The sequence below is a fragment of the Aythya ferina genome, assembly GCF_964211825.1.
Source record: "Aythya ferina genome assembly, chromosome: 15".
NCBI classification, from domain to species: Eukaryota; Metazoa; Chordata; class Aves; order Anseriformes; family Anatidae; genus Aythya; species Aythya ferina.
This window is the reverse complement of record NC_140314.1, coordinates 10,272,458-10,292,620: the sequence shown is the minus strand read 5'-3', so window position 1 is coordinate 10,292,620 and position 20,163 is coordinate 10,272,458. Positions and strand designations below refer to the sequence as shown.

Genomic DNA, 20,163 nt, shown 5'->3' with positions numbered 1-20,163 from the left:
GGCTCACGATGCAGAAACCTGCACAGGTCCTGAGCCCTCACAGCCCTGTCAGTCAGTTTGCCTCCTCATGCCTCCTGTCTCCCCGCAGCCCCAACTCCTCTGCTCCTGCAAAATGACTCCGCAGGCACATGGCTGGCTCTGGGAGAGCCCGTTTCCATTGCAGCTTAACTTCTCGCACCCTCCTGCAGCCGGGCACTGGAATACCAGGAGCATTGCCTGCCCTCAGCGGCACCAGCAGCCGGAGCGGGAGCCAGTGCAGTGCTGCCGTCCCCAAGGCAACCACACATGGCGTAGCCCTGGCAACGCGCTGCAACGCGCTGGATGGATGGAGCCCCAGCCAAAAAACCCGTGCAGTTTTTCCACTTGCAAAAACACTTGAAAATTGCTAAAACATGGCGTAAAAAAAAAAAAAAAAAAAAAAAAAAAAAAGACAAGAAAAGGCAGCGCTGAAAAGCATCGCTTTTTCTGTACAAGATGGATAGCCGCAGACATAATGGTTTTGTCTTTGCTATGTGAGGGAAACAGCTTTGTGATGATCTTTTCCTTTACTTGTACGACTTATAAAAATAGGGCACGTGTGTGGTGCATATGTGTACAATTTAGGAGCGCAAAAATAGTGTGTGCGTCACAGCGGGAGTAGATAGCGTACCCTGAATTCTTGCGTGGAATATGCTGTGTCTTCTGCTTTCGATTTAGTACAAGCAGTTGAAAAAAGTTAGCATGAGTTAGAGTGGTTTATTTCTTTATTTATAGTCTGTTTCTCTTTTGTGTCTGTTCCTACCTGTGTTTGAGTGCGTGTATGTACACACTTATTTCCACTGCCTGCTTTAAGGGGTTATTTGCTTTTAAACAACGGGAGAGTGACCTTAAAACACTGTTTGTATTTTGCAGTGCAGAACACATTTATATTTCATTTTGCTCTTGTGATTTCTACTAGACTATTCCTGGTCATCATGTTCTTGTATAGGTGCTGTTGTTCCAGACGGGGGAAATGGAGACCTTCCCGTGGGGCAGGGCAGGGTTTCACAGCCCTGGCCGAGGGCAGGGCCTGGGGCAGACACAGCTCCTTCCCGGGGGCTGGCCCCGCGCTCGGTTTGACAAAGGCGTGCTGTCAAGGACGTGTTAGGGGGATTATGTAGGAACTTGGAAACGGAAGACTGAAATTACAGCCTGTTTAAATTCTAACCCGTAATTCAATTTGACTGTACCTCAGTGGTTTCAGCAGTCAGAGCTTGGAGGGCGTAATTTGAAGGTGGTTTGTAAATGAGAGTAAAAGGCTGCTTGGCACCGCCACGCCGCGCAGAGCTGCGGGCTGCCTGCAAGCGCTGGCGAGCGGTGTGTGTTCTGTCAACGGAACCACGCACCCATCGAGCTCAGCACTGCCACAGCACCACGTGTGCTCCAATGGCGGTGGGACCGAGCCTCCCTCAGGCTGCTCAGCCTGCCCAGCTCTGGTGCTGTACAGAGAGGTCCTTTTCATCAGTGACTTAAAACACTGAGAAAAATGAGTGCAACCATTCATGAGACTCATGGTCATAAAATACGTCAGCTCACACCTTTGACTGTTCCAATTCGAACTCCGAAGTGGCCTTGGTTTAATACTTAAAATGCAGCTTAGAGTAGCTAGGAATGAACTGTTATAGATGTTTCCTAAGGAAATACAAACTTCTGAATGTTTGAAGACTTCCTACCCTACTGAGCATGGTTTTCCTCTGCATGACCATTGCTGTCACTTTGTCTTTTCCTCTTTCCTTTTTTTTTTAATTTGTTTATTTATTTTTGCTTCTCCTTGTTAATCAGCATTCATGTGTTCAGGTGGCATTTTAGAAGTATTTCCCTGTTGCTTTCAAAACTCAGGATCCAGTTTTCCATCGTTATAGCTATACCACTGTGTAGCTAAATGCATCTATTCAGTCCAAACATAGGCTGTGAATAATCAGAAAGGGTTAAAGGGTGTTTGGACTTGAAAATATTACTCAACAAGTCCCATACACAGCTATAAGTCATGATGTTTCCTTAATTTTTTTATTTTATTTTTTTGTGGTGGATCAAAATGGATTGGGGTGAATTGGGGTCTTTGGGGAAGGGCTATTGCTATTCTTTCTATTGTGTTCTCTCTGCATGTCACCAGATAGTACTCGTGACCTTAGTCAAGGTTTAACATGAAACTCCTCTGTTTCTCAAAGTTCACAGTGCTAACTTTGATACTAAATGTTCAAAATAGTTTATTGGGATCATGCACAAGCTTTTTTAACAAATAATTATTATTATACACGTCTGCTATAGATGAAACTTCTTTCCCATGCTACATGCAAGTGATTGCCACTCTGCTATTGTCACTAAAAAGAAAGATGATAAAAGCTCTGTCTGAAGCTGTAGATGTTCTGTCAAAATTTCAAAATATATTTGGGGTTTCTTAATGGTGTATGCATATATTCGGAAAAGGAATAGGATTTGTGTCTCTTTTTTGGGTACATGTGGCTTTCTCAGCTATGTCAGATGAAGATTGTTGCTAAATGCTCAGTCTGTAGCATGATTATTATTTGGTAGTAGCAGCTGAACTCATCTTTTAGGACTTGATCCTATGCCTTTAGCTCTTATGACTTGGTCCACAGATGTTTCCTCATTGATTCCATCAGAAGAAAGATCAAAGAGTATAGTGCATGGTTGTAGAAATATTTTATAATTGTCCTGGTTACAAATGCTAAATACTAAGCAGAAGCCTCAGCTTTATCAAAACCAAAGGACTTGTGTGAGAGTACCAGTGAATGGTCCCAGCAGAGCTCTGTCCCCTTGCAGATGTAGCTCTAGGAGTAGCTGTCGTATGGGTGGCTACACTCACATTTGATGACTTCACTCTGTACCAAGTCACCATATACAAGTAAAACAATCCCTACTCCTAAAATCAGAGTTTTGTTCTTATCAGCTGTTAACTTGGAGCACATTTTTGGTTCATGTCAGTGGGTTGCAGTAACAGTGGAATCCCTGTTGCTTTCGGGACAGTGCCACATTTGATCACAGGCATTCAGGAATATTTACACCCGCTTGTAATCCTGTGGAGGGTATTTAACCTTACTATTAAACACCACTTATTAACATTAATTAGTGTTTAGGTTTTACCTTCACAGGAGGTATATCCCATACAGTCATTAACTGAGTACCTGCTTTTCAACTAAATGATTCAGAAGTGCTGAAAATGTTTGTAACCAGTGATTTTTTTTTTAATCGAACTATTTCAGAACTCCAAAATACAGCATACAGACCAGGCAACTGTAGGAACGTTATCAGAAAAGAGATAGGGTTTTAGCTTGGTATTGAAAGTCAGTTTAGTACCCTTTTCACTTTTTTAAAGCAGTAGTGAAGCATTTACTTTTGCACATGCTGGTTTCAAAAGTCTACATAACCTCCTGAAACCTGAGTAAATTCCAGAAATACATGTACAATATGATACGTCATAAAGTAGATACCAATATATTGCGACTATATATATACATGTCTGTGTGGCTGTGTATATGAACACCACCTGGTGTTCATTTGATACAGAAGGCCACCCTACATCATCTGCATAAATTCTATATAAATCCCCACGGGTCTGCTAGAGCTTAGTAGCCCCTTCAAGGAGTGTCTACAGTTCTACAGTTGCACTGGCTGATGTGGATGTGTAACAGAGTCCGTAACCTCAAGACAAGCACTTATTTCAGGGAATTAATTCACTGTGGTTGTTGCACACTACCAATCACCTAACAAGAAAGCAATTTGCACAGCCCTCTCCAGACTATAACTGCATCCAGCCCTGAAATTCTATTTTGGCCTTTGGTTCCTCTTTCCCATCTGGATTGAGAATGGTACAGAGCTTTACTTTAGCTAGTGATAAGCTCAGGATGGTTTATATTTCCTTTTGGGGCTGGTGAGGAAGCCTTACTGAATCCACTTAAAACATTAGATGTTAATTAAAGTTTAGCCTCTCTAGTGGAAGCTCTTCAGCTCCATCCCAGACAAACCAGCAGTATGGACATCCTACAGGTGTGCCAGAGGCTTACATACCTAAAAGTTCTTGGAGAAATTCCCCACCCCGGCCCATGCTGTCTGCTCAGGATGAGCCACAGAATTTGTCAGACTTGCAGACTCTGCGCCCAGCGAGCCTCCAAGCTCAGACTCAAGGCAAATCAGAGCATGCTGGGTATTTGCTTGCTTGCGTGTGCCAGGAGGACAGGAAAACCACCAGCAGTGCCTGGGCACACAGCCTGCAGGGAAGCTTCCAGATGTCAGGAAGAAAGTCAGATGGGCAGGAGGCAGAGCATGGTAACACCTCAGCAGCTCCAGACCTGCTGTTTTCAGAGCAGCACAGACTTAGCTAACATGTGGCACTGGCCTCCAGGCTGTAGCCATCCTGAGAGAAGGTTCTAGGGCTCTGTACTTCCAAAATTCATGAAAAACTCTGCTTTTTGCAGAGGCAAAGAGCTCACAAAGCAAAACTGCTGAATTTCACACTGCTCTACCCCAAAATGTCCTCAAGCACATAGTATAGCAACGGCTAACTTGGACTGCCAGAGCTCTGTGATATTTTCATTTGTAATCTTTAATTCATCGTACTACAAAGCTGGGCTTCAGGTAGTGATAACACTTCAGGTAATGGTGGACGGGGTATTGATTTTGGTAAACTACTTTCCCCCCTCCTGGTAGTAAAAGTATAGGTTTCCAGATAATATAGTGGCTGCCAAAACATTTGTCACCTGTACACTAAATAAGAATTGTAAACATCTGGGAAAGGTAATACACTATGTACCTTTCCGTGGTGATTTTTCACATATCTTTGTAATTCAGACATAAACGAAGATGACTGTGGTACATAACTGTAACAAGTGCCTTTAAGTACATTATAAAGTGTCACCATGGCAACATCCTTCTGCTCATCGTATTTATAGTGAGAAAAAGAAAACAAGCAAAAATAATATTAACCCTGAAACCTTTCTGAAATCTAGAGGTTGAATGAGTATCCGAAGTCAGGGTTCTTCTTTTTAGCAATGTGTAAAGAGCCTTGAACACATTACCAGCGAAATAGTAACCAAAGGTAGGAGCAGAATGTTTTCTTCTGATTTCACTTTATATAAAAATACCAAATACCTAGTTTTTGTTTGAGTCACTGTGACCAGATACAACTTGCTTGCAATAGAAGAAAGTTGGAAAAAATGGCACGTTTGCTCAGCTCCTGGGGGACCAAATCATGCCGGGCATGACAAAGGAGCAGTCACAGAAGGCCGGAGGAGCAGCACTTGGGAAGCTCCCCCTCAGACATCCTCCTCTCCCCTGGACTCTGGCATCGTGTGAACCTGACTCTGAACTGACTGGCGTCCTTCTTGTCAAGGCTTGAAGGAGTGGCAGTGTTTTCTCTGTTCTCCTGCTACCGCATTTCTGCAAGGTCTTTTGAAAGCCTGGAATGCCCGGGTCAACTGGAAGGAATCACGTAGAAGCGTGACAGGGTGCCCTGCTAGAGAACTGCACATTAAGTGCTCCTCTTAGCATCACCTCCTGGGCTACAGCTGAAGAACCTTCCAGATAGCATGCTGCAAAATAATTCTGGATCCCAGCAGTTATATCCGTTCTTGCATTCTCTCTGTGCATCTCCTCATGGTCTCCACAGCCCCGTGTTAAAGGAACACATTCTTCAAGCAGTGTGAAAGAGGAGTGCAGGCTCAGCAAAAGGCTCAGCTAAAGCTCAAGGCAACCAGAGTGTCTCAGGCCACCAAAAAGGAAAATGGGCAGATTCTTAGGTAGCTCATACAAATTCCTTGCAACTGTGGATGTCTGTGGGTGGCCTGAATATCTAAACAAATCGTACCACTTCGTTACTGAAGTATTGGTACCGGGTCTAGAATTTAACCACCTACTTCAGAAATTATTGGACTTCTTTCACTCTAGTTCATTCCCATTCATCTAACTATTTTAGAACAAGTTCTTTGTTTATATTCAATATAAATAGGGAAGGAAGCTAAGGGGAAATAAAAAGATTCTGAATTAAACCCAAAAAATCCAACTATTTTTAATCCTTCATGAATTTTTCATTACTACTTCCCACAAAACACCTCCTGCCTTCTCCAAATGTTCTAAAAAGTGCTGCCATTTTTGGTAGATAAAAGCAGGATAAAATAATTGTATTAAACAAAATTCCTTCCTTTTTTCTCAAACAACTGCTATATAGTGATTTTTCACCTCATGTCTTCTGCAGTACGAATAACTTCTTTAACTGTCAAGAGAGTGAAAGCTGTTAGCTGTGCTTACAGACCCATAAGGGAGCTTGAGCACAGGGACAAACTTAAGAGGCCTTTTTGCTCATTTACACAGAGAATTACAGAACAGAAGTTCATTCTATTCTATATGTTCTTGTTTTTAAAGGAAAAACTGTAATTCTGGTACCAAAACAAGGAGGAGATGCTCTGTCCTTATGCTGTGTCCATCAATATTCTAGCCACTGTAACCTGAGTGAGTTGGAGCAGGGAAGGGTTTGGAGGAGAGGCTGACAGACCTGCTGGGAGAGATGGTGCTCTGCATCTCTCAGGCTGGAAGAAAAAACAGTCTGAAATCTAGCAGAGGTGGAATTTGCTAAACGTTGCATTTAGAACTGGTCAAAAAACTTGTCCAAGTTTGGCTCCCTTTCTTCTACAGATATTTTCCCATACAAAACCAGGTTGGATGACAAGCAGGCATGACACCACACAGGTCACCTGGGCGCGAGGACCAGCTTTATCTGCATTTAGACCTTTCTCCTGCTTCAGGATTGAATGCACAAAGTGCTTTTCCCCTCATTTAGGTCCTGGCAAAAGAAAGAGGCAGGCAATGCAGTGAGCAGGAGACAGAAGCCACAGTAGTTTATTTTGGAAATACTGAGTAATACTTATCAAATTTGTTCGTATGGGGGCAGCGTGTATTGACCTTGATCAGGGATCCAAACTGACTGTGTCAGGCGTTGGACAGAGATGGCCTTACCAAGGAACAGCAAGTGAAAAATGACACTCCTTTAATGCTCACTCTGCTCTTCGTGCAGGGCCCTGGTACATCCGAAATGAAGCCCTTGCTGAGGGTGGCTTGCCCTTGACTACTAAAAGCTGAAACCATGAGCTGCCTAATACCATGACACAGGGAACAGTAAGGGAGAAAATGTTTTTGTTCCGAGTGTGTTCTAAGCTATAGAGAAAGTGCATATTTTGCCACTCCGGTGCCCAGAGTGATCAGCAAAGCCTAATTGTTTGCTTAAGCAGCCTTTGGAGCAGCGAGAGCTAACAGAGCTATAAATTGGCAGGGCTGGCCAATGCAGTTGAACAGCAAAAAGACTTTCAAAGAGAGGGTTTTGCTCCCAAGTGCTTATTGTCAGCTCTTTGAGTTAAACAGATTTTAACAACCCAAACAAAAACTCCACAGGGGAGCTTTTTACAAACAGAAAACAAAGGAGCTGGGCTCCAGCTACATCAAAGCTTCCAGGCCTCCCTAACCTCTGGTGGCAGCTTGTTTCATCCAAGGCCCCTAACTCAATGCTAATGTCAGTTTTCCCGCCCACCAGTGAACCATTTGGGGGAGTTCCCTGATCTAGCTTTTAGCTGACTTCAGAGAAGAAACAGGCTTGCTTTATGCAAAGCTACAACCATCCATCTGCCTTATGGAACCGTCGTTGCCCCCACAAAAGGTGTGTGAAAGCTGTGCTGCCGTGAAGCTGCAAAGTCTCAGGTGCGATGGAACGTGGTCACGTTGAACCCACCCTGTTCAGATTTCCTTTGCTGTGCCAGCTGCCTTCTCTTGTGCAGGCTGGGAGGATCACAGGCAAGTTTGGGTTGGTATCACTGTAGCACACAACCCGAAGATAAGATGCTGTGGTACATTTTTGTCTTTTTTTCACTTCCATGTTTATCCCTCAGCCCAGTGTAAGTATGTGTTAGTAATAAGAGATTGCAAGTTATAAAAAGTTCATGGTAGTGAAATTTCAAGCACATTTAAGAGAGAAGCATGTTAATTTTAGTTTTGCTTTTTTTTAACAGTTTTTTTCAGAATATGACGACATTTAACACTGCAGTTAAAGGGGGGATGTTCTTGAAGCCCTGGATAATTAATGACAGAGCAGGATGCAGCCCCAGTGGAACAAGTGGCTGGACCAGCTCCTGGCTGCTTCCCTGTGACATGACACAGCGGGGTACATGCCGCTCTGGTAAGTCCGTACCTGATGGAAAGAATGCACTGGGTGTTAAAAAGTAGGAAAGGAAGATTTGGAAAGAGAGCAGAAATGAAATATGTTGTTGTACAGGTTGTACGTACAGTTGAGATTTCAGTTGTATGAAACCCATTGGCAGAGGCAAAATGCTTTTGCAAGGGGAGGGAGGTTACATAGAAGACATATGAACGTTTAGATGTCTTTCCCACAGACTGCACTGGGACCTAACTGTGTCCACAGAACATGTAGTTTTTATCAAGAAAAAAAGTAATCGTGAATATTAAAAAAAAATGCTTAAAGCCCCCACAAAAGAAATGTTTTTCCTCTGGGTCACTCTAAAAGAAAGTCTTTCTCTCTCCAAGAAACAGTCATATTTTTCATGTTTCAGTAAAGTCACTGTTCTCTAGTCCTCTTGTAGGGGCTTTTCAGACAATATTTCACTACCTTTAATAAACTAGAAAGCTTTGAAGACCTTATCCCTTTCTTTGGTCTTCTCTGTACCTCCAGGTTTCCTAAGCCAAGTAGGTGATTGCGTAATCCTGAACAGTAGTACAGGCTTAAAAATATCTTTTCACCTAGGATCATCCTGCTTTTCATTGTGTCTGTGTAGGCTGAACAATTCTGCCTTTGCCATTGTATGTAAAAGATTTATTTCTGTCATCAACCGGAACATGCCATATATACAGACTCCTCTTGAGACCTCCATGGCTGGTTACATTTTTAGCAATATCTCACAGACTGCAAAATACTGACATGTCAACCAGATGCTTATTGTATTAAAAGAAAATATTTTTGATCCTGTCACATTAAAAGTTGAAAGTGCAGGCTCCAGATGTCTCTGAGTACCTCATTTTCCTTCCCTTTGTGCCATCATAAGGAATCCAGTCCAATTAAATATTTGTTTCTCGGGAGGAGGTGGATGGGAGCGAGCACAAGTGCAAACGTTCATTTTTTCCACTAGATCAAGTCCTCTTTAATTGTGTGAAAATTGACAGTTCTCACAATTGTGAGAAATCGTTTTCAGTGGATAAATGTCGTGAAAGAAAAGCGTAAACTTCCTGTGATAGTGATTGCAGGGCAGCACGGAAAGGATGTAGTTACTCATGCAGCCTCATACAGAGAGCTTCTTACAGCCTCACACAGCCTCTCACACAAGTCTGTCCCCAGGGCTGCTGTCAGAGAGCCAAGTGGCAATGTCTGGGGGGACCAGGCTAGGCTAGACCAGCCATCCCAGCCTCACCACGCCAATGCACTCAGCAGAAATAGGATCAGTTTTTTGGAAGCTCATTGCTACAGTTTTGTTCTCAGTGTAACTAGGCAGTAATCACAAATTGTAAGGGGAATTTTAAAGATTACATAATTCCTCTTACTCCTACTAGTCCTGTAGTTTATATGTTTGAGTACTCTTTTTTTTTTTTTTTTCTCTTTTTTTGCAGTAAAGAATGAGTTGCTGTGACTCTGAAGGGAAGAGCTTAGGTCCGGTTCTGAGATCCAGTGTATATTGTTTGTGCTCCCAACAATTTTGCTCCCAGTTTATTCTGTGCTGCAATAGCAGAAGAGGAAAAAGATGCAGACATATTAGATTTAAGATATCTGTAAAACTTCGTGTGCCACACCTGTGGGAAACATGCCTTCTGCTAGTTAGGACAGGGTTTCAAGTGCCAATGAAGTGGTTTTCAGCTGGACACAGGGAAATAGTAGTGCCACCAGGGGAAGTATTTGACAGGCTTTCTCTAGACTGCTGTTCTGGCCAGCCTTATTGAAATGTTGAGTTCAAAACGCAGGAAATGCAGAGAGGGCATTCCCAAGAGAACAGGCACAAAAAGTCCATTTTGTGTTAGGCAGTTTAACAGTTTAGCTCATTTAGCTCAACAAAAGAAGGCTGAGAGGAGATGTGATTGCTCTTGGAAAAAGTATCTGCACAGTAAATAGCAGAGAGGAAGAGAGACAGAACAGAAAAACGGCTGTTTGTAAACTGGCCACAGCTAAAGTAGAAGCAGGTTTCTAACTTGCAGAGAGGTTAGGTTGTGGAACAACCTAGGAGAGCATCAGAGATGAAAGGGTTTTGGTGGACTTCTGAAGTACAAAATTCCATGCAGCATGCAGTCACCAACTCAACCTCTTTGTTTCAGTCTCACCTTGCTGTAAAAGCATGTCAACTCCATGGTTACAGCAGGGTTTTGACCACAGCAAAATTTTCATTGAATGGCTTGTACACTTGGATTTGAAATGTATTTATTCTAAAATTGAGGCAATTAGAAAGAAGTTTCTTACTTTGCTCTCTGAATGGTGGGTGTTGGATTAGAAGTGAATGTCCTGTCTTTTAGACTGAAGAGAACTTGACGTGGTCAGAACTTAAAAATTGGCACTAAAGAATCTGATTTTTTGAAAGATATCAGTGGAACATGTTCATGTTTTAAATTTCTAGCTTAGATTTTAAACCTGTGAAGAGGGATGTAAGAAAATATCTGGGAAAGCTGCGGTGGTTACAGTACCATAATTCTATAGGAAATATTTTCTACTATTATTAACAAAGCTTATTTTTACTTGTATTATGGACATCTTTCACTACTTGTTTTTTCTCAGTCATCAAGATATGCACACAGTGTAAGCTCTGGATGAAATGTGCGATTAGAGACCCTTTAAGATATGTATTTAACTTCAGAAATAGAACGGTCAAACACTGATAATTAGGTATATAGCCCCTTCAGTATTGTGTCTGAGAAATGTGCTATTTCTAATGTGTCTATTTCTAGTGCTACCAGAGAGAGAAACTCTTGTAGTTTCACTCATCAAAAAACTTTTGAGTGTTAATAACGTAGGCATAGTAGTAAAAATATCCCCAACTAAAGGCAGATCGAAATACCATGACAAACACTGAAACCTTTTGATGTCACTGCCTATTTGCTGTGGTAAAGTATCAAATATACTGTTACAACTACATGTAGAAACACTTCAAAATTACCAAAATCACGAGTTTAAAATTTGTAAATGCCAACATTTAAAATTGTCCATGTAGCAGCACTTGTATTTTTCAGTTGTACCCATGTTCCTGATCTCTAGGCAGCGTCCTTTTCTGCAGGAGCCTTGCCTCTTACCGTGCCAAGGGCGGACAGCTCTCCCAAAAGCTGCCCAGCACCTCCCGATACACTTCTTATGCAGTGTGTGGTACTGGCCTTATTTGTTTCTCACTGTTCAAACCATCTCAGAAGAGAAATAGTTCCCTCACAGACTTTTCTGTCTCATTTATCACTACTGTCTCTAAGGGCTTCACAATGACTAATTAATTTAACTTCACAAACTCTTGCGAGATAAGGGATGGCATTTAATTGAGGCACAGAGAGATGAAGGTCAAAAGTATCTCCTCACTTGGAGGTGCAGTTCTGAGGTGTTCTGAGCATGGTGTTTAGAACAATAAAGCTTTTTGTGTTCAAATTACAAATCATTATTCGTCTCAGTTGCAATAAATAGTGCTCAGCATTTCTGTCAATCAGGATGTAAGCTCAGGACAGACACCTATAAAATAAGAAATGAGGAGTTATGAAAAATTTGCTTTAAGTGCCTCAGTTAATGACAGGAGGACAGGAAACCTTTGACAGATGCAGAGCTATAATGTGAAGCAGCATTTAACATTCAGGACATGTTTTCTTTTCCTGCAGCTCCTGTCTCATTGTCAAAGATCACCTCCTCCAATGGTCCGCCTTGATGAGCAGGAAATCAAGGAAAGGCAGCAGGAAGCCTGCATGGATGACCAAGGAGCTCCTGACTAAGCTCAGCAATAAAGGGAATGCATACAAGACACAGGAGCGGAGACAGGTGGCCCAGGAGGAAAACAGAGGCACTGGACAAGCTTGCAGGCCTTGGAATGCCAAAGCCCACCAAGAATTGAATCTGAGGAGGTTCATGAAGGGCAATGAGAAATGCTTCCACAAGTACCTCAGCAGGAAAAGGAGGACCAGGGAAAATGTGAGCTGACTGCTGAATATGGCCAGGATCCCAGTGGCAAAGGATACAGGAAAAACCTGCTGTACTCAATGCCCTCTTTGCGTCAGTCCTTACAGGTAAGATCAGCCTTTGGGAATCCCATATTCCTGAGACACATTTCCTGGGAAAGTATGAAGCAGGGAAGAGGAACCCTTGGTGGAAGAGTATCAGGTTAGGGAGCATTTAAACAAACTGGACATACACAAGCCCATGCGACCTGACAGGCTGCGCCCACAAGTGCCAAGGGAGCTGGCTGGTATCATCGCAAAGCCACTGTCCTTTATCATTGAAAGGCTGGGGTGATCAGTTTCCTGAAGAGTGGAAGAAAGCAAACATTATTTTTCTCTTTGATAAAGAAGATCAAGGGAACTACAGGCCTCATCACAATCCATGAGAAGGTAATGAAGAAAGTTGCCCTGGAAACCACTTCCAAGGTTTGGTCTGTTCCTCCAGAAATTTTCTTCCCGAGTTTCTGCTTCCTTACCCAGTTCTGTTCTGTCTCCATCAGTTCACTTTTCAAGACCTGTGTTCATCCATCTCTGTCATTCCCCTATCTGCAGACCTTACTAGTCAATGTAATTTCTTCTCCATCCTCCTTCTTTAAGCTGTCTTTCCCCTTGCAAGTAGCTGTCTTCCAAATCAGTTTCCTTCCCTTTGGTTCTCACTTTTCCCCATCCCTGTTGCCTGTTCCTGTGCCCTTGTGCTACCTATTTGCTGAGACAGACTAAATGTTTCTAAATCGCTGAACTGCTCCTTCTGAAACTTTCTTTAGCTAAAAAAAAGTAGCCTGAAGCAGACAGCACAGAAAATGCAACTTGCATGGTTGAAGTTGCTCAGTGCTTTAAGAAACTGAAAATACAATCTTACAAAGCAAAATGTTAAGCAACCTTAATAAGAGACAGACCTACTAACATGCAATAACATTATCTTTTTTTAAGTGTCCAGGATTCCTAAATACTGTCCCAAACAGAATCACAGCTGATGTCCATTATAGCACAAAACAGCTTGCATACTAACCATCTATAAAAACATCTGATAAAAAGGTGTTTTTTTTTTTTCAGAAACCTTGAAAATGCATAATGAATATTTCAAGTATTTGAAGACTTAAACTATATTTATGATTACTCTTCTGCAATTTTAATAACCAAACTATTGAAAACCAAAATATGCAAACAAGTACTGCCCAAAAGTTATTAACATAGAGTGACACTTAGCCTGCAGAAACAAGCACAGCCCCCACTGATTCAGTGCATAGTTTCTGGAGGCCACTATTTGGAGCTCATGTCTGCAGCTGTGGAGTTGCATTATCAGTCTGTTGGTGTGAAGAAAATTATCTACCAACCTAAAGAATATAAATTACTCTATTGACATTTTTAAAGAATGTTTGTGAAATCAATAAACGAGTTCAAGAAAAATTGTAAAACCACAATAATTTTGTGAAAAGAAGAAAGTAAATTTATAGTTTAAATTATTTCCATGGTACTATTCACATATATACACATATATAAGTAATAAATCCTGTGTTGGTAGCAAAAGATGATTTTTAGGATGTTGTTCAATAGCTGACAAGGATGAAGTCAACTGAAATGTATTTTTAACCAGAGGATAAATCCTGTTTGAAGGCTTTATGAAGGAACCTTATAAATTTAGACCAAAAGCATTAATTTATTTTATTCTCTGGACCTCAGTTTGGCTTTTAATCACAGGAAAGCTGGTGTAAATCTGGAATACCTTCTTTGAAACCATCTAGGGTTTTCAGAATGTATCCAAGAGCAGAATTTAACCCAGGGCCCCAAAGCCAGCTTTACTGAGCAGGAGACATTTGGTCTGGCTGCAGGGGGGAGAGGCTGTGGCAGCTGGCAAGCCTTTCTCCCCAAGAAGCGATGTCAGGCTCATCAGCAGATCCCTTTGGGCATCCAACATCATGGGAAATAGCCAGTGTCTTCTGAATGGTAACTGTTAGGGACGGCCAGCTGGCACCTCCTTCTGAAGGCTCACGGGAGATGGCTACCACCTAGAGGTGCCTTTCTGGTGGTTGGCCTCTTGTTTCAGGGCTGCCATGATTTGCTCTCAGTCCTCAGTGTTTTCATGACATAATTTAATTTATGACCACAAGAAGTGCAACAAGAAAGGGAAAAGATGAAAAATATTATGCTAAATGCAACCCGCCATATACTTGAAAATGTAAACATCAAACTATTCCCTAGATATGTAATTACAGGCAGCTTCAAAGAGCGAAAGGCACATTTTCAGCAAATACATCGTATTTTGTGTGCTGCCTTTACTTGAAGGACAGTCTGCTTTCCACAGGAGCACAACAAACTGTTTTTAAAGGGATCATCAACCAGAGTTTGTGGCTGATCACTTGGTGCTCCCATGAGACATACAGAGTCATGACATGGAAAGGAAAATAAAAACACAAAAGCAAATGTTGCACATCTCCAGCATGTTCCTCTTTCCTTCCCAAGCCCCCAGGGGATGATCTGCCAAGCCATGCTCTGGGGTGGTGGAACCCAGAAGGAGCCATCCTCTGACACAGTCCCACTTCCCAGCTCTGTGAAATGAGTGCTGGAAAAAACATAAGGAGGAATCCGTCTGCTCCTGCTCCAGGCTGTCAGTGCCATACAGGGAGCTAGAATGGCTGTGCTGGATGGCTGATTTAATAGCACCAACTGGTAATAAATACCCTTAACAGCCTCCCACCCCACTGCTGCCATCACCCCCGGGAGCTGCACTGGGCTGCTGTAAATGTCTCCTCCTTTGACCTCTGCACTGAATTGGGTCACGAAGTCCTGGCTCTGGAGAGACACACATGTAAGCCCTGGCCCCGTGAGCTTCCTGGTCTCTCTCCATGATCCTGGTCTACGCTGCCAGAACCGGCAGATACTCATTCCTTCAGTAGCATGTTCCTCGTCGCATGGTGCAGATTTAACTGAGGTGCCCACTGCTGAGCACCACAAGGGGTGTGGGACGGGCCTTCTGCATGCAAACTCCAGTACCAGCAGCAGGAAGTTCTCTTGCAAACCCTGCCTTACCTACCTCCATCTAATGGCCTTAATCCTCTCCCTTTGGAAGGGAAAGGCAGTCTGTGCAGTGGACTTCTGTCATCAGGTTGTAAAACAGGGTGTCTGTTGCTAAAACCTCAAGTTTATTGGCACTGCCAGTCTGATCTAAAGGCTTCTGCACTCAGTGGCTTTCCAGGCAGTGACTTTTAGAGGAGATCCTGGTAATCAAAATTTACAGTTCTGCTTCATGCAGGACTTCTAAGAGGACAGAAACTTTTAGGCATTTTGAAGATAAACCGAAATAAACAGTATTTTTCCACTGATCAGATGGCATCAGTACATTTTTTAAAATGACTTCCTGTGCAAGAGAGAGAACCCATGTAAGTAAGTGCTTCACAGAACTCTACACCTTCTAGTCCCTAGCACTTAAATAGAAAACCCTGAAGTGTGACCAGTCCCAACCCAAATCATCTTAGACATATGGAAAGGTGGTCACCTCAATGAGGAGGAGTAAAGGGTAATGTGTGTGTCCCGGTAAGGAATGGGCGAAAAGGAGAAAGCCCAGGCACACAGACCAGGGAAGGCCTTTGTGCTCAGGTCAGGCTGATCCCTCCATAGCTGAGGGTTAGAGGGTGTCAAGAGCAACCAAAGAAGACATTTTTAACATCCTGAAATATTTCCAGTTTGTGGTAGTAGCAGCCCCTGTTTGTTTTTCAGAGCTCTGGTAGAGGCAAAGTAAGCAGGAAAGCAACGTCTGTTTTACAGTCCCCAACACTTCGCTGCCTTGGGCAACTGCCTCCATTGGCTGTTCCCTGTGAGAGCCACCTAAAAGCGAGCACTGATGAAAAAGTTCCCTGAATTCGGGCTATTTTATATTTGTTTTATCTTCTAAAACATTTTTCACCTCAAATAAAAAAGCCCAAGAAGATCAATACTGCCTAAGACCTGAAACATCTGACTTGCGTGTTCTCTCTAACAACTTTCCCATTCTGAAACTTGTTAGCCTGTTTGTGGAGAATAGCAGCTACTTGTTAGCTTTTTTGTTCCCCTTGTTCCTTCTTCTGCTGATATTCTTTGTACTAACTGAAAAGATACCTTGGTCAAAAGATTTGGTGGAGATTCTTTGTGGAAGGAAAGAAAAATGTTATAGTTCGAACTTATGAATTAAGAGATTTCTTGCTTAAGTTTTTCAAACTTTTTTCTTAAATAAATGGAAGGGAAAAAAAGTTTTAAAATGCCAGGAAGAATAATAAAAAATAAAAAAAAATCTGGTAGCAAAAAGATGAGCTGAGACAATTCTCATTTGCATTCTAGAATACATCTTTGGACAGCCCAGAGAATCAGACGGAGCCTGAGGATGCCTCTGTGAGTAATTTAAACTCATGTTAAAATCTCTCTTGTCTGTGGCAGACCATTTTACCTCTGGCAAGTAGTTCCTGGTGTCCTAATTCCTAAATATGGATGTTTTGCATTTATTATCTCCAGCCCTCTGTGATGATGTTTGTTTCAGAATAAGCATGGGGATTTATGTGGCTGCATTTGATTTGTCTGATGCTTGAAAGCCGAGGGAGTAACTTAAAGGAGAGAAACTATTTTCTTGGACTGTGAACAGGAAAAAAAATCAAACCATTCCTTAAATGTTAGGAAGATCCTCAGTCATTTCACTTTAACAGGCTTTCATTTAGCAAATGTAGCTTGACAAGAATCAAATCCTCAGCATAATGTAGCACTTCTCTCTTTTGAATATTTGTTTCCATTAAGTGACTGACTGAGAGAAACTATCTTTATATTTTCTTCCATTTCTTGTGAGCAACAGTAGAGCAGCATCAACATTTTACATTTCTGATGAGGGAATCAGACTATTTTTTATTATGACCCCAAGACATTAGTTGTACAAATGACCTAAGGGCAAGTGTTACTAGCAGCTAGAATTAGTAACTACAAATAAACTGCAGGGCTGAAAGGCAGAAAATTGTAGAGGTGGTGAACAATTATCCTAATGGTATATGAGAGAATTCACTGTTAGCCATATTAAAAATTCATCTTGCTGAAACGTAATTTAAAAAAAATCACCATAAATTAATGTAATGTATATATAATAGTTGGCTAAAGTGCTGTTTTACAAACATATTGTCACTAAGAAAAACATAAGGTAAAGAAATACAACAGTGTAAGAACACAAAATACTTAAGGCAACACAAAAGCATACAGAGTTCTTCATACAACGTGCTTGACATACAACTTCACATACTTGTGATTTCTACATAGTATTTGCTACTTAGCAATTTTTTATTGACCGGGGGATCAGCTGATTATTTCCCAGCAGCTGGAAGGCTAACACTCATCAACTGATTGGTGAGCCGGAAAACAGAGCTTTATTCTTTCCCAATACTGTACCGGTTTCAATAGCCAGAGTCCCTTCTATGAGAAGTCGGTGAAGAAATAGTTCAAAGCAATTGTTTTGCTTGACAGGTTTTTCTGTCTTTCTGAATGCTCAAGAGTGAAGGGCTGGATTCAAAGCCCCCTGCAGTCACTGCAGTGGCTCCCATTGCCTGTAACAGGCCACAGACGAGGGCCCACAAGTGTAGTGTTGAGCTGGGGATGCCAACCCCATTGCTACAAGGGCAGCTGAGGGGACACTACTTGTACAGATACTTCCTTGCATCCACTTAGAAAGGGTACAACGTGTGCTTCCTCAATGCCTAAACAGCTTTCCTATCTGCTTTATCTTGCAGAATAATGGAGGTAGAACGATGTTCTGACATGGTGCTGAGGAGCTGCAGAGCTCTGCCAAGGCTGCAGGTGCTCCTGGTTCCTACCCAGAGCACCACGCTAGGAAAGGTGGGAGGTGTTACCCAACCCCAGCCCTTCCTATGCCCTGCTGATAAATCAAATACATTTCTTTACCAAAGTGTAGATTAACACCAACCTGTAGATCGATAGTTTGATGATAAGAAAACTGTGATTCATATTATTAAAATGAGTTGATTTTATTCACTTTTCTTGTGCTCCTGCTTTACATTCTTCCACTGTATTTGCATTATAGCACTCCCTAGTACTTAAAAAAGCCATACGGGATAAGACATATACATCTCTTATTATGGTAAAAAGGCAAAGAAGCATAGTAGCAAAACTTTTTGCATATCTATTAATTCCCAGGATCTTTGAAATTTCAGTAAAATGAGAGTGAGCCTAATGGAATTTTTATTTAATTCCTACAGATTTCATTGCTGTCCCATGGAAGGAGGATTGGCTGAGTCTACTTTAAGATCATGGCCCCACCTGTGTGCTGGGTGAGTAACGGTGGAAGGGTGGTGGTGAGCCCTTCCTGGGGGATCTGGGTAGATGGCTGGAAGGGTTTCCTCAGCCCCTAGTAGTTTTTGAATGCAGAGTCAGAAGCAGCTATCAAAATACATCTCTGTTAGGGTGTGTTCTTGTGGTTGTTCCTGTCTTTGTGCTGTAGAGCTGCAGTACCTATGCTGGGGCACAGTTTTTGGCTCCAAGTGGCTTCTGAAGTTTGTGCTTACATTTAGCTCTTCTGAAAATTAAGGGGAGTTATTTATTTATCTTGAAGACGCTGTAAATGTGCTATTAATATACAGAAAATCACAGTTTGGTGAGGGACCATTATCAGTACTTGTTCAAGACCAGTCAGGTCTCCTAGGAAAGATGCAGCCAAGTGGATATATGTTACAAAGGGGGAGTGGAGCGGAGGGGAGGAGAGGAGAAAGGGGGAGTTTTCAAACCAATTAAATACAGTAAATTAGGCCTAGTATGGAGTACACTATTGCAAGAATTAAGTGTGCTTACAGTTTCTTTAAAGTCTAGGTCTAAGTTATTGTTATTATGATGTTACTTAAACCCTCTTAATATTTAAAATGTATGTGTTCTAAGCAAGCGTTTCAGAGCTCCATATGTTGCTTGCTGCTCCATGGAAACATTCTGGATTTGCTGTATGGACAATATCTGTTTGCAATTATAATAGTGTGGGAGAAATACAGATCAGTGGAGTACAGAGGAGTATTATGAATTAAAACTGCATTAAAAATTCAAAACCTCAAAGAGCAATATCTATTGCTTAATAAAACAAAGCAGTAAAACAGTGATTAAAGTAATGATTGATCTTGTTTAACTTTAAAAATCTAATTCCTAAAGATTTTATTTGGGGGTGGGGGGAAGGCAATAAGGACACAGCCAATGGAATTACTTTCTGTGGCACCTGTGGTATTGATTTCTAGTCAGTCAAAATGGTGAAAGACTAGTCAAAGAATCTGTTGCAGTCTTCTCGAACTTCTGTATAGTAGTTAATCTGCCAGCTCCAGTGTTTGCTCTGAAGTTATGTCTCCTAATGTATGGTCTTTAATTGTCAAGCTGTACTAATGCTCTGTTTTCTAATACTCATCTTCATTTTTTTTCTTAAATTGCAAGACATTTAATAAGCAGATGTCTCCCTCTCACCTATCATAGGCTTTATCTCACTAAAGTTATAAATTAACTCTCAAGTGAAATGTAAGGAGGTGTAATAGGGAATTTTCCAGACTTTTTTTTTTAAACAAAGAAGTTACTGAAGTAAAAGAAATACTTGAGAAAAGATCCTCTGCATTTTTATTTATGTAAATGGTGAAGATGCATATGTTTGGAATTAAATCCTTTAAGGATACTGTGCTGGATAAACGTGTTTCTCCAAAGAAATGTAATGAGGCATCTTTTGAGTGTTAGTCAGCTGTGGACAGCATTACTTTCACTAGTTCTGATTAATGTGCCATTGCATCCCGGTAAGATTAACGAACTGTGAAGGATATGTGGACGCTGTCTCTTCATTTCAAAGTAAGAGTGTGAAGAATTTAAATACACGTAGCATTTAGATGGCCTGTTTTGTCAGGATCTGATTGACTGTGTCTGCCCCTATAAAGCCTGGCTGGTTTTGGTTGGTTGGTTTATAGGTGGTTTTGGAGCTTCCAGCTTTTAGACACTAGC

General features: G+C 41.7%; 2 protein-coding genes across 6 annotated transcripts in view; one reads left to right on the top strand and one right to left on the bottom strand.

Annotated features, from left to right (window-relative positions):
• LOC311445203 (uncharacterized protein) overlaps window positions 1-20,163 on the top strand; it is a 259,968-nt gene that overhangs the window by 169,282 nt on the left and 70,523 nt on the right. For 3 of the 4 annotated variants that reach the window (XR_014698273.1, XR_014698274.1, XR_014698275.1), the window contains 4 exons: window positions 8,028-8,194; window positions 11,857-12,258; window positions 16,501-16,551; window positions 18,408-18,479. Coding sequence is in view for 1 of the 4 variants with exons in the window: in XM_084537043.1 (XP_084393169.1) it covers window positions 8,028-8,194; window positions 9,634-9,653 (187 nt within the window). In the remaining 3 variants the exon portion in view is untranslated. Of the gene's footprint in view, window positions 1-8,027; window positions 8,195-9,633; window positions 9,730-11,856; window positions 12,259-16,500; window positions 16,552-18,407; window positions 18,480-20,163 lie in introns of those variants that run through there. The other variant, XM_084537043.1, reaches the window with a different exon arrangement.
• SHISA9 (shisa family member 9) overlaps window positions 1-20,163 on the bottom strand; it is a 180,292-nt gene that overhangs the window by 109,726 nt on the left and 50,403 nt on the right. The window lies entirely within an intron of this gene.